Source organism: Grampus griseus (genome assembly GCF_964374135.1).
Source record: "Grampus griseus genome assembly, chromosome: 20".
NCBI classification, from domain to species: Eukaryota; Metazoa; Chordata; class Mammalia; order Artiodactyla; family Delphinidae; genus Grampus; species Grampus griseus.
The window spans coordinates 25,752,969-25,767,195 of NC_139014.1; the positions used below are offsets into that span (position 1 = coordinate 25,752,969).

The 14,227-nt window shown below is 38.5% G+C and overlaps 1 protein-coding gene across 1 annotated transcript in view; it reads left to right on the top strand.

The window, feature by feature from the left end:
* The window catches only part of HEATR6 (HEAT repeat containing 6), a 46,607-nt gene that overhangs the window by 3,317 nt on the left and 29,063 nt on the right, over nt 1–14,227 (top strand). The window contains exons 3-9 of the mRNA XM_082679988.1: nt 1,340–1,480; nt 1,958–2,073; nt 2,931–3,045; nt 4,509–4,610; nt 5,896–6,033; nt 7,885–8,183; nt 8,973–9,150. Of these exons, the coding sequence (XP_082536114.1) occupies nt 1,340–1,480; nt 1,958–2,073; nt 2,931–3,045; nt 4,509–4,610; nt 5,896–6,033; nt 7,885–8,183; nt 8,973–9,150 (1,089 nt within the window). The remainder of the gene's footprint in view (nt 1–1,339; nt 1,481–1,957; nt 2,074–2,930; nt 3,046–4,508; nt 4,611–5,895; nt 6,034–7,884; nt 8,184–8,972; nt 9,151–14,227) is intronic.

Consider the following 14,227-nt stretch of genomic DNA (forward strand, 5'->3'; position numbering starts at 1 on the left):
CCAGCAGAAGCAAAAGAACTATTTATTTTTTGTCTCTTTTATTTAAGAATGAGGAGACTTGCCTCACAGACTCTCCAGCAGTCTCTTCCCTGCTATCAGGCTGGAGAGACTTAGGTCATACGAGAACCCCTCTACAGCAGTCTGATCAGGGGAATGGTATTACCATGAATGGCTTAAACAAGGGATTTCAACCTTGACTGCCCATTAGAATCACCTGGAGGACCTGTGCTCCCTAGATGGTTACAATATGCAGCTCAGCCCTTATGTCAGGGTGTCTTATCCTTGGCACTGTTGATATTTTGGATTGGATAAATCTGTGCTATGAAGGGGTTGTCCTGTGCATTGGAAGATGTTTAACAGCATCCTGGCCTCTACCCACTAGATGCCAGTAGCATCTCTCCAATTTGAACAATCAAAAATGTCTACAGACATTACCGAGTGTTCCCTGGGGGACAAAATTGCCACTGGTGGAAAACCACTGTCTTAGCAGAATTGGGGTTTACCTTCAGGTCTCGTGTGGGGAAGGTAGACACCCAAATAAGATCAGTATCCTGCCAGCAAGAAAAGAACAGCTCAATATGCTGGAGGTAACCAGGGTAACAGTGGGTAACCAGGTAACAGTGTATGCTGCATGTGACTTGCTAAATGAAATAAGGCTCTTTTCAAGTTTAGAATTTTTCAAACTGATGTGGTGGCTTCTGAATGTTTGCTGTTCTCAGCGGTAACATCTTTTTAACACTGGCAGTTGGAAAAGTTCCTAATCACCCATGGCACCCACAGCCCTTAACCAGGTTTCTAACGTTTTGTGGCAGTTTATTTCAGTTGTCCATGAATTGGTACTTGGATTAGCCTACTTTATCGCAATAAAATTATAAACTCCTTAAGGACAGGAATATGCCAGCTCTTTCTGTTATATTCCCCACATCATGGCAGAGACATAGTAGCTATTCAGCAGACATATTTAGTCACAGAGTATTTGTTGAGCATTTACTAGGCAACATAGTTGAATTAAAAGTTTTCAGCGGATTGAGTCTTACATATCTGTGTATTTACAGCTGCCGGTGTCTGGTTAGTTCAAGGAAAAGTTACAAGGACTTTGCCAGGTTATACTTTGAGTGGAGGGAGTAAAGGGGAAGAAGTGAGCAAGGCCTTGGGGCAGGGAGGGGGTCCTCTCGATAAGACTTTCAAGGTCTTTAAAGCTGATCTTTTTGACACGAAAAAGATGGATACATGTGCGCTCTCTGTTTCTTAAACAGCTTGATTCAAGTGAGCATTCATGTCTGAAAAGGATTAAATATCTTTCTAGAAGTTAGATCATAATTTTTTCCCCTCTTGATAGGTGATTGTTGATGAACAGAACCTGGATTTCCTGTTGGCATATACTATTTCTGCTATTCAGCAGTGCAGTTCCTGGACACACATGCAGATTCTCCAAGCCTTGGCAGCCCTGGTTTACTGCAACGGCTCCAAGTGTCAAAAGGTAGTTTAAACTGCATTCTGTCTTTCCTTTGAAAGGTTGGGAGCACAGGCTCTAAACCAGCAAGCCTGTGTTCAGGTTTCTGTCCTGCCATTAATTAGATGTGTAACGTTGAGTAACCTTCCTCAGTCACTCTGAGCCTCATTTTCTCACGTGTAAAATAGTTCCTCTGAGGGTGAAGTCTCACTTGTAAAGTGCTTGGCACTTGGTAAATATTAATCATTATTATGATTATCATTACCCTTCAGCTATGCAGCCAAGACGAAAGAGCTTCAGCAACAGCCTAGGCTGGGAGTGCTGATCCTTACTGATGCTTTTTGGGCATATTTTTGCATGCCTGTCTGAAGGATTTACCTAGCAGCTAGTGTTTTGGTACCTAAATTCCCTTTAGTTCAAAAAAAGAAGAAAGAAATCTATTTAAAAAGTAATGTTTTCCTAGAAGCTTTTCTTCGGCCAACATTGGCTGTGATGTTGTTTCAGTACCTCCCAGACTTGCTTGGCAAGAGCGGACTCTTGATGAAGCTGAGTGACTTGGCTCAGTCGGACCCTGAAGTTAGGAGAGCTGCAGTGCATTGTATGGCAAACTTATGTCTCAGGTATGTGGAGTCAGTCAGATTTCCCAGGTGTAATAAGATAGGGCCTCTCATGGGCCCTTTGTAGGTGGTTCAATCTGTCTGAAGCCAGAGCCAACTTAGAAAAATAACCTACTTTGCATTTCCCATGCTCTTTGCTAGTGACATCATCTTATGTTGTTTATTTTTAATTTTAATGTTGCTTATGAAGAAAGCTTATGAAGAAGTGAAGGACTAGGACCTTAGACTAGGACTTTATTTCTAAAATATGGTAAAAGTGATATATGTGCAATATGTTGAGGTTTTGTTTTCTGTTGGTATAAATTCTAACCATATTAAGTCTTCGAGAAGGATATATTCATATTAATTTAAGCTTTGGTGAGATATATCTGTCAAGGCCAATTTCCTTTAAGAAAACAGAACCAATCCCAACTGCCCAATTCTAAATTCATGCAATAGAAAATGAGTGGCACAAGCTTGAACTGATGCGTAATATCTTATCTCTACATTGCAGTGTTGTCCAGTGGCTAGGAAGGCAGCTTCAGCTGTGTGATTCTAGCTTGACTACCTGTCTGCATTATTTCCCTCTCAGAACTGAAAAGCATAATGAAAAAGATTTTGCTTTCTGTGTACTTGTTTCACTATAGACTTCTGTAACTTTTCCCTGTGGAAACCGTTCTTCTTCCTATTCGTTCCAGCCTTGTGCTGGTCCACAGCAGTAGTTAATTAACCAGAGTGCACAATCTTCTATGATACAGTTTCATTCAAGGGTATATTCTAACTCCATTAGTCAGTATTGCTGTTACTTTTAATCCTTATTCTTTGCAAGCCCCATTTCAAAGGCGACTGAGTTGGAGTTGCTTTTTCTGTGTGTGTTTTAGTGTGCCAGGACAGCCGTACTTGGAGGAGCCCTACCAAAATATCTGCTTCCAAGCTTTCTTGACCACTTTACAGTCTCCAAAATCATCTGATATGGATGATATCACGTTTTGCATGGTAGGTGAGACTACTACTAATCCTGTGACTGTTACAGATGTGTTTACAAGCAGCAGTAGAACAAAAGCTGCTATTAAAGAGTTTAATTTTGTTGCTGTATTAGTTTTGTCTAGAGATACAGGCATAAGGGGATGTTTATAACCTAAAAAGGCTGAACCCATATCTTTCAGGTTTAAATTACAAGAAATTATTTTTGTTTGTTGTGTTTTGCCTTGTTTTTTTGTTTGTTTTGCAATTCTAGGTTCTTAAACTATTTTTACTCTCCTGACTATAAAAGTGGAAATAAAAAATTTCTGACTAGTGACTGTCTTTTAGATGGAATGGAAAGGAGTGGATTTCAACAATATCTGCAGTATTTTATTTCTTTTTTTAAAAACCTGATGCAAATATGACAGTTTATTAACATGATTTAAATTCAAAGTGACCCATTTCAAAAATTACAAATCAAAGATGGCGAAAGTTTCTTATAGTCCCCAGCTTAGACAGAGCCACTGGGAACAATTTGTTCTACATGCCCCCAGATTTTTTTTGTATATAAATGAGCATATTTATAATTTTTAAGTGGGATCATATTTAATATGCTGTTTTGCAGCTCTCTCTCCTTTTTAAACTTAATATATCTTGGACATCTTTTCAATCAATACCTGTTGATGTACTTCATGCTTTCTAACTGCTGTAGCTGGGAGACCTTGGCAATTTACTTAACTTCTTGAGCCTACATGTTCCTCATCTCTGAAATGGGAGAAATGTTATAACCACCTTGTAGAGGTCTTTTGAGGTGTGTATGTTCATAAAAGCACTTAAATATGCTTGGAAAAGTGCTTGCTATTATTGTTAAGTTTCATATGTAGCAGAGGGTTAGCTTCTTAAATATCATAATTGATGGAAAATTAAAGTTTTTTTCAGTGATTGCACTATTTCAAACAAGGCTGCAGTTCACATCCTTTCCATGTAGGGAGTATTTTTTAAGGACAGAATCCTAGAAATGACATTACTGGCCAAAAAATTAATCTTGATCAGAATTGCCCTCTAGAAACCTGTCCCCACATACATTTCTTTGCTTTTAAGAGCTGCTGTGAAAAGAGCTGCTTTGGTTACTGCATGATAGGGATTTCCTGTTTCCAGTCTCTGCTGCCACATTTTTATTCCTATCGTACTCTTCTCACTAAACATCTCCTCTTTTTTTTTTTCTTGCTCACGATTAGTACGTGCGGGTTTATAAACACGTATGAAAAGACCATTCATTCAAGAGAAGCACTCCATTCTTCTAGAAAATAATTAGTAGTAGCTCATCAGCTTTCTTCTCTGGATCCTCATCTCTGCTCTTTTTTTTCCCCTCCCCTGTCTAAAGTTTTTTTCATCATCTAAAGACTTCTTTCTCCATCCTACGTGGTGCTAGAAAGTTGGTCCCTGGACAACCAAATTTCATTTACCTTTTAACTTGGTCTCCTTTTTCCCTCTAGTTGTTACAAAATGCATTAAAAGGTATACAGTCTCTTCTAAATGGTGGGAAGATGAAACTGACACAGACTGATGAACTTGGAGCTCTTCTGGCTGTGCTAAAGGTAAGGCATTGCCCGTTTAAACCCCAGGTCTTCATGTGGTTAGTGTCTTTCCTGTTTACACCCCAGACATAAGGATCAGTTTACATCATTACTCCAAGGCTAGCTTTAGGGTATTATATTTTAAGAGAGAAGAATAAAATGTTCATATTTAAACATATTTAAAATTAAGAACTGGGACTTCCCTGGTGGCACAGTGGTTAAGAATCCGCCTGCCAACACAGGGGACACGGGTTCAAGCCCTGGTCCAGGAAGATTCCAGATGCCGTGGAGCAACTAAGCCCGTGTACCATGACTACTGAGCCTGCGCTCTGGAGCCTGCAAGCCACAACTACTGAAGCCCGCGCGCCTGGAGCCTGTGCTCCGCAACAAGAGAAGCCACCGCAGTAAGAAGCCTGTGCACTGCAACAAAGAGTAGCCCCCGCTTGCCACAACTAGAGAAAAGCCCGTGTGCAGCAACGAAGACCCAGTGCAGCCAAAAATAAATTAATTAATTAAAAATAAATAAAATTAAGAACTGAAAAGACTAAATCTTGCTTTAGTAAATTTATGAAAATTCTAAAATTTTATTGGGAATAGATTATGAGGTATGATCTGTAGATTATTTAATTTTAGATTATGTTGAATCTGTTTGGACTTGAAAGAGGAACCAGTGCTTCTCCTTGGCTTTAGCTCCCATGTAGTAGGCAGACCAATCAAGATGTGTATCATTAGGCTGCCATCCTTTGGCTTCTGAGCCTGCCAGTCAGTGGGAGAGTCAGATCAACCTCTCTGGGGATCCAGCTGTCTTCATTTCAGCCAAGAAATAGTAAGAAACTTTGTGGTGGCCTTAGATCAAAGCCATGTACGATAACTTAGCTTTATCATGACTAAAACTTTAATTCTTTTCCTGTACCATCTCCCCTACTCCCTAGTAGATAATAGAGAGCTAGATTTGGACATGGATATGCTAAATAAAATGATAGATTGGTTAAAAAAATTATCGATAAAATATTGGACAAAACTGATTGGGTAAATTTTTTAAATTAGTAAATAAAAGTGGTAAGTAAATAAACTAGAATCTAAAGTTTAACCTGATCTGGCCAAACCAGATCCCTCTGGTCTAGATGAAATTAAACTCTCCTTTAAGCTCTAAACCTTCAGGGTATCTATTTTCTTTCTCATTTCAGTTTCCTTAATAAAGCTTTTAAACATTAATCTATTCATCTGTGATTCAGAACATGGTGAATAATTCTGTTTTATGATTTGTTGTATGTGTGTTTGTGTGTTCCTTAACCATCATTATTAGAAAACCATGTTCCATGGACTCCCTGGACTAAACATAGAGATGCCCACGGTGTTGTACCCCACTCCACTTCCTCAGTATGATGGACGACCACCCATCAAACCGCAGCAGACAGAATCCAGCACTTCTCGACCAGCTGTGGTACATTTGCATATATTTAGATTTAAGTTGTGAATTGTTTTTAATTGCTTGCTATGTGTGTTTTCTATGATTTGCATCACTGCTGTGCCAAAGGCTCACCTTGAATTTGATTTCAAGTTAGGGTTTTTAGCATAGTAAATTTAAATTATCAGACTGCTAAAACTACCAGTTAGAACATCTTATACTTCTAAGCAGTCTAGGCAATGTAACAGCTATAAAAATGGGCATTCACTTTATACCCATAGCCAAGCATCCGCATCCCTCAAATGCTTAACACCACAGGTCAACAGACTTTTTCTCCAACAGGCTAGCTGGTAAATATTATAGGTCTCTGTTGCCACTGCCAAATTTCCCAGTCTTTCCAGATAGCTGCCATCTCCCTCCTGTTTCTGTTGGAGAACCTAAAGCATACAGATATACGGCTGAGGTATTACACCTAGAAATGTAATACCTGATTAAAATGCTTATAATTAGAAATTCTTTCACTCATTCACTTAATCAACATTTACTGAGCATCTGTTATATCCCAGACATTGTGCTAAGCATTAGGAACATAGATTGTGGTTTTAGGAATTTGGGGGAGAAAGCAAAGGTGGATAAATAAACAACTACATTGCAGTATTATGATTTCTTTCAACAGAATATTCACGGGGTATTCTAGGAGCACATTCAGGGCAACCAATAGAGGAGTAAGGGGGTGCTTTTTAAAAGATATAGTGGCTAACCTGAGCCTCAAGAATGAGTATAGAGAAGGAAGGAAGGAGAATGTTTTATTCAAAGGGAACAACAGGTACACAGTCTTAGGGAATGCGAGTTGAACAAGGGGCTAGAGTGTCAGGTGTGTGGAGGGGAAGGTGGGACAAGTATGTAGCAGAGGCCAAATCATAAGGGTCATATACAGTGTGCTGAGGAGTTCAGGTTTTTATCTTATAGGTGGTGGAAATGAAGCATCTGATACAGGGGAGTGATATGATCAGATTGGCATTTCAGAGAAATCACTGTGATAGCAAGTAAAAGGGTGTGAGTCTGGAGCCACGTTAATAACTCAAGGTAGAAGTCATGAGGACCTTCTCTCCTAAAGGCTAGGGACCTTGAGAATGCAGAGGAGAGCACAGATTCCAAAGATCTTTGGATGTCCGAAAGAAGGAAGTAGCAGAAGAGAAAGAACCTGGCTTTTACTTTAAGTTTTTTGTTTTTTGTTTTTCATTTTTTTGGCTGCGCTGCACGGCATGCAGGATCTTAGTTCCCCGATCAGGGATCGAACCCGTGCCCCCTGTATTGGAAGTGTGGTGTCTGAACCACCAGGGAAGTCCCAGGCTTTTACTTTATATCTACAAAGCCCCAGTGCTCTAAAACCTGGATTGTATGTAGAGGAGTAACATCCCTCCTATGCATCTAGAGTGGTGCTAACTGCGTATCCTGTTTGGGAGAACTGAGAAAATAGTCACTCAGGTCATTTTCTGTAGACCTTGATCTCTTGCAGAACCTTTGTTGAGAAGGCTGAATGCTTTCACAACCGTTCAAGGAAGGTGGCATTAGTCTGTACTTAAACAGATGAGGAAAGGCAAGCTCAGCGAGGCTAAATGATTTGCCCAGGATCACAGATACAGAATTTAAACCCAGGTCACAAGGTTTGCTCTGTCCCATGTATTTCCTACCTTGTTTCTTTTGGTCCAGTAAGTTGTACATAAACACTTAGCATAGTGCCTGACGTATGGAGTATTAAGTGCCGCTTTTTTCTCTTCTCCTCTTCTTTATCCGTACTACGTGTTGGAGACATATTTAGTAATTATCAAATGAGAAGTTACCAATAGCTATCATATATATGTTTTCATTTGCTCCTAAAATCAGAATAAAAGGAAAAAATCAAAAGTAAAAGCGAAGAAAATCCAGCAAGGAGAGGAGGAGGAGGAAGAATCCAGTGGTGAAAGAGAAGTAGCCCCAGTCACTGGCTCAGGCAGACTGAACGCGCATAAAGGGGACACTCAGTGCCCCTCCTCCCTGGGTGTTTCGAGTTTGCCATTAGCTGGAAGTGGAGCTGCAGGAAAAGACCAAGTCTCCTCATCCTTCAGTTCTTCCAGTTGGAAGAGAGTCAGCAGTAGTGAGTCAGACTATTCTGATGCTGAAGGAGGCATGCAGAGTAAAGTGAGGTAGTAGTATTTTGTTATATTTTTATGCCTTATATTCTAAGTTGTGTGTATAAGTTTCTAACCTTGCTTAAAAGTCTGACTGCCGCATGTGATTTAACTTGGAAGAGTCTCATTTACGTGGGACTTTGTATTACTATGCATTTTGCATTGTTCTCTTATCTGTCTTTGTACATGTGGTTCCTCTGCCTGGGTTATTCTTTCTTTCATGTTTTTTGCCTTTTGCCTTGTTAACCACTACCCATCTTCAGTATGAGCTCAGCAATCATATACTCTGAGAAACCTTTTCTGACCCCTTATTCCGGCTTAGGTACCCCTCCTATGTGACTGTTTGACTTATCTCTGATTACTGTGTTGTAGTCTCTTTAACTGTATGTCTCTGCCTTTAATAAGCTTGTCAAGGGCAGGGGCTTAGTTTATGTCTGCCAGCCTCAGCACAGTGCCTGGCACATACGTAAGGATTCTCAGTACATATCTGTTGGATGAATGGATACTCTGCAGTATCTCATATTTGATACTGATTTCCTAATATCAAAATGTTGCCATCTTATTCTCTATCTAGTTGTGTTTTTTTAATTGTTGACTTTATTAACTTGTTAGATAAACAAATTGCTTTAACATGTTTTGATCACATTTTGAAATAATTTTTAAAATGTTGGCATCTGTCAGATTTATTTAGAATGTTGAATTTCCCACTGTATCATTTGAGTTGGCTGGAATAAATAGCATTTCATGCTTATGTTTTTAAAAACAATTAAAAGGCTTTTTTCTTCCTTCTTTTGGTTATTAAAGGTCTTACCAAGCCAAAGTTCGCCAAGGAGCATTAGCCTGTTTTCTTTCTACTATAAAATCAATAGAAAAAAAAGTTCTTTATGGCTACTGGTCAGCCTTTGTTCCTGATACACCTGAGCTTGGAAGCCCACAGTCTGTGTCCTTGATGACTCTTACATTAAAAGATCCTTCTCCAAAGGTAAGAGCATTTAAATTCTAAGGGTTATAACTAGGAAGAAAATCTTTACAAGTCTTTGTTGTTTTCTCTGCCCCATCTGATCTTACTGCCCCATCTGAACAAGGCTGTTATTAATACCGACCCAAGTCCTGACTTGAGAACCACTAAATGGGCAGGAGGATAGGAAATGGGCTTATGTGAATATCAGGTAGAGGGAGATCACACTGAGCTCACCTCCTGCCCCAGGGCTTGCTTGAAGCATGAGCACACTGAGTTATTGTTTCAGTGTCCTCTGAGCTGCGCTGAAGCAGCTGTGCTTCTCTCTCTTTTATGAAAATGTTGATTGCCATGGTGTTTATAATAGAAAGAAGTTAAAAATGGCTTTAATACTCACTGGAATATCATGGTATATAATGGTTATGAAAGATGTATAAGGCTTAGGGAAATGCTGATGATGCTTTATGAAAGTATAGGATATAGAATTATATGATCCCAACAGTTTTTTTTTCCTTCAACTTTTCCATATTTTTCAAATCACATGTAATAAATAGTAATACATATTTTTATGAGAAAAACTTATTTTTAGAAAAGAAGGAAAAGTAACTTGGCAGTCATGGATAGCTACAGCAAGGTAACTATGGCTGATCAAATATTTACCTCTTCTTGGATATGTTAGCTATTTTCCAGAAGTTAGCTTTTTACCCAAATAAGGAAACCAGTGTGGTGTTTAGATTCCTCTTACAACAATGAACATTAAAAAGTCATGCTACAGGGCTTCCCTGGTGGCGCAGTGGTTGAGAGTCCGCCTGCTGATGCAGGGGACACGGGTTCATGCCCTGGTCTGGGAAGATCCCACATGCCGCGGAGCGGCTGGGTCCGTGAGCCATGGCTGCTGAGCCTGTGCGTCCGGAGACTGTGCTCCGCAATGGGAGAGGCCACAACAGTGAGAGGCCCGCGTAACGCAAAAAAACAAAAAAAAAAACCAAAACAAACAAACAAGTCATGCTACATGGCATCTGGTATCCTCAGGTAATTAACCTACCCTCTCAAAATGAAAGTTTTAGTTAGGCCAATAGTATTATTTTCTGTTTTTAAGATTTTTCTCTTAAAAATGAGGAGGACTAGCAATCCATCATACATTGAAACTCCCTTTGATCATCTCCTTGAGTAGCTAATTACTATATAAGAAAACTTCTAAATGACCCTTCAACACTCTTACAGGGTGAAGAAAAATAAACTAGCCTCAATTATGCACACACAAAAATGCCTTGTACGGTATTTCAAATACCCAATATACTAAATAGTTAAACCAGTAGAAATTTTTCAGATTGACTGAATCATCGGCAAATGAGAACCTGAAAAATGGTGGTGGCAAATAAATAAATAATGAGGCCATTCTAGTAATTGGAAGGAAAACTGCTATGAGGGTTGAAAAAATATATATATATATGTATTTATGTTTTTGAAGACCCTCCAGCTGAGGGGAGCTGCCGTAAGTAGCCAAGGAGATAGAGATGAAAGTAGATTGAAATAACTTTCATGATGTTTATATCTTTGTATTTTTCGAACATTTACATTTGAATTGCCATGAGAAATTTTACTTACTGCAAAGTGGTCCTCCTTGATTTGTGTACTTCTTACATATGTTCTTGCTGTTTAATTTCAATAATGCAAGAGACGTGATGAGTGAAAAAAAATATAGAACTCCCTTCTGGAGAAGTCCTAGGTCTAGCACGAAAGCCACACAAAGGTCCTGGAGAAAGGGAAGACCAGTCATCATTCTTACACAGTTTTTTAAAAAGATCAAAGTAATGATTAAAATTCATGAGTTCAGTGTAATGGCAAGCGAAATGAATATACTCAGATTTTTTAGCAGATACTAGGTTTAGAAGGGTGTAAATAAGGGTCATGATAATTGTCCACAACAGGTCTTGGAGTGCACCACTGCAAACTGTCCGTAGTGTAATTAATTGTGAACCAAGACCCATGTTAGAAAAAAGTGTTTTGGTAGATGATGTCAGTGAGAGAGTCTTTTTAGAAAGACTTCTAGAAAGTTACGTGCAAAAATTAAAAGTACTAGTTCATGGACTTCCCTGACAGTCCAGTGGTTAAGACCCTGTGCTTCAGCTGCAGGGGGCGTGGGTTCAATCCCTGGTCGGGGAACTAAGATCCCACATGCCGCAAGAAATGGCCAAAAAAAAAGTACTAGTTCATGTCATTGGAATAGAACAGCATTCTGGGTTGATCAGAGCTAGGTTAAAAGGCGCAGCCATGTGTAAAAGCTGAGTGGTCATCTCAGGTGCTTATTGAGTATAGAGTTGGATAGTATAGACTGAAGTTTGTATTAGCCAGGATGAAACATGACAAGACAAAAATAATGTCTCTTCTCCTTGAAGTACACAGTGATGATGGTTTTGAGTTCATGGCAGCTCTGATATGACCTATGGTAGATTCAATTGGAAGCACAGTTGTCACTGATATACTGAGAAAGTTTCCAGAGAGAAATGGACAGAAGGAAACATGATTGGACTACTCCATTCAGAACACCAACAATGACAGGGATTACTTTCAGGAAACTGGAATGTAAGATGCTAGAATGGTTCATTGAGAAGGAGAAAACTTAGAAATTTCCTCTAGGATTTGGCAGTGTGATGGTACTTGGGAAATTGTCACATGTTTACATGCTGGAAATGTGCTTCAGAAAGCACATCCTATGTTTTCAGGCAAGATAGAGCAATCAGTATAATAATACGACTAATTAAAATAATACTAATGCTACTAGTAACAATATGACTAATCTAAGAATTTCTTCTATATGATTTCCTCAGGTGTTACAAAAGTAGATTATGTATATATATCAACAAGACGTGACCTAAGGGACAAACTGTAGGGCATACCTTCTTCTTGGTACCTTTAGAATTATCCTGATTTTCAAATTCCATGATGATTATTTATTTCTCTTTTAAAGAGCTATGAAATGTGGAAACAAATCAAAATCTAGATATCATAACTAGGAAAGAGAATAAAGAGTTGAAACTTTTAACTGTCACGGAATGGTAGGTAATCAGGTTTCCTCTTTTATGGTCAATTAAGAACAGGTGACCTTTGCTTGGAGGTCTCTAAGTCTAGAGACCTTGACACAGTATGCACATGCCTCCACCTAAAAGGCATCCAACTTTGGGGGTGTGCTCAAATGAAATTAACCCTGAACATATGTGAAGGATAATCAGGACTTGGACAAAGCCAAAGACAAGCACAGCCAGGTGCCCTGCATTGAAACCTCAGTGGTAGCCATTCCCAGCAGTGACGACTTCATCACTCTCCCAGAAATATGCTGAGACTGAACATACATAAAAAAGGAAAAAATAAGGATTGACTGAGCTACCTCAGCAAAAATTTCTACTATATCCTTAAATAGCAAAAAAGGAAAAGTGCTTTCTTGTTTCATTACCTTTGAACAAGCCTTCGTGCCCAAGGAGGTAAAACTACCCTCTAGTGAAACTGAGTGCACTGATGTTTATAAGATTAAAAAGGCTTTCATCTACCAATGTAAATATTCAGACAATAAAAACTTAACAAAATGAGCTGTCTGGAGAGCTGCACCTCTTATGGTTTGCTTGTACATCAGTACTGTCTGCTGGAAGTGCTGATTAGAATGGTAAACAGTATTAAATATTGATACAAAAATAAATGAAGCAGAACTTGAACCTGATTCAGTGTCATGAATAACATTTTTATAACAACAGAGGTATATTAAACAGTGTTTAAAGGAAATAAATCAGCACTATGAGAAGTAAAATTCGATATTCCATATAGATTTTATACCTCGATGGTAGAAAATGACTAATTTCAGTGACATTCTTTTGTTTTCATCTGTGATAGTCATGAATGCTTTTTCCCACTTTAGGTACCAAAGTTAATTGCGCTGAAAAATTTTTACTTTTGAATATTAGTTCATTTCTTTCTACAACTTGGCTTTTAATTTTATTTGGTTTGTGAGCTGTTGAAATTGTAATTTTTAATTATGTTCTAAAGAAATGGAGGTTTAGCATAACATCCGCCTTTTTTGGTTAAGACCAGCCAGCAGTCTAATCAGAGGTTGACAGACTATGGCTTGTGGGCCCAGTCTGGCCAACTACCAGTTTTTGTATGACCTATGATCTAAGAATGGTTTTTATGCTTTCAAAACATTTTTTTAATCAAAAGAATAATATTTTGTGACATGTAAAATTTATATGAAATTCAGATTTCACTGTCCATAAGTAAAATTTTATTTGAACACAGTCACATTTATTTCTTTGTACAGTGTCTGTGCTCCCATAGCAGAGTTGAGTGGTCGCAACAAAGACTCTGTGGCCTGCGAAGTCTAGACCATAAAATTTGTGCTACTGGCGCTTTATGGAAAAGGGTTGCGAGCACCTCATCTGAGTTCTTGGACCAGCTGACTTGTGCACGAGCTCTCTCTCTGTCTCTTTGTCTCTCTGACACACACTTTCCTAATACATTGTCAACTTCCTGCCTTCCTTAAGTGATTATGCTTAATTCCAAAGACTCATACTACTATACTACAAATTTGTTCTCAAAGCAATAAATCTTCAGTTTTTTGTTTATAATTCCATTCTACGAAAAGCATGCAGAAATGATTTATTTCTTGGTAATTTGGAGATAACAGTTGAAGATTTTCTGGAAAACCTTTTCACACCAAACTCAGATATGCTTCATATTGAGTAAATACTTAGATTAGATCCTAGAATTATAATGTTGATTCCTTGCTTTTTAAATATCTGACTGAAAGGTTTAATTGACATTTTGGGGTGAGCTGGCCAAAGAGGGTATAGTATTATTTCATATTAGTAGTCCTGCATTTATCACCTACATTCCATTTTGGTTAAATTGGCTTTTTTTTCCTTTCTTTTTTCTTTTCTGAGTTTTAATACTGCAAAATCATCAGAATACTAATTACAAGTAATCTTTTAACCTTATAAAGAAAATCTTAATGCAGTGGCACTATTCCTGATAGATACAGCAGTCCATTGATAAAGGTGCACATGTTTTCCTTTCTATCCATAAAGTTATATTTAATAGTATTCCTTTGAGT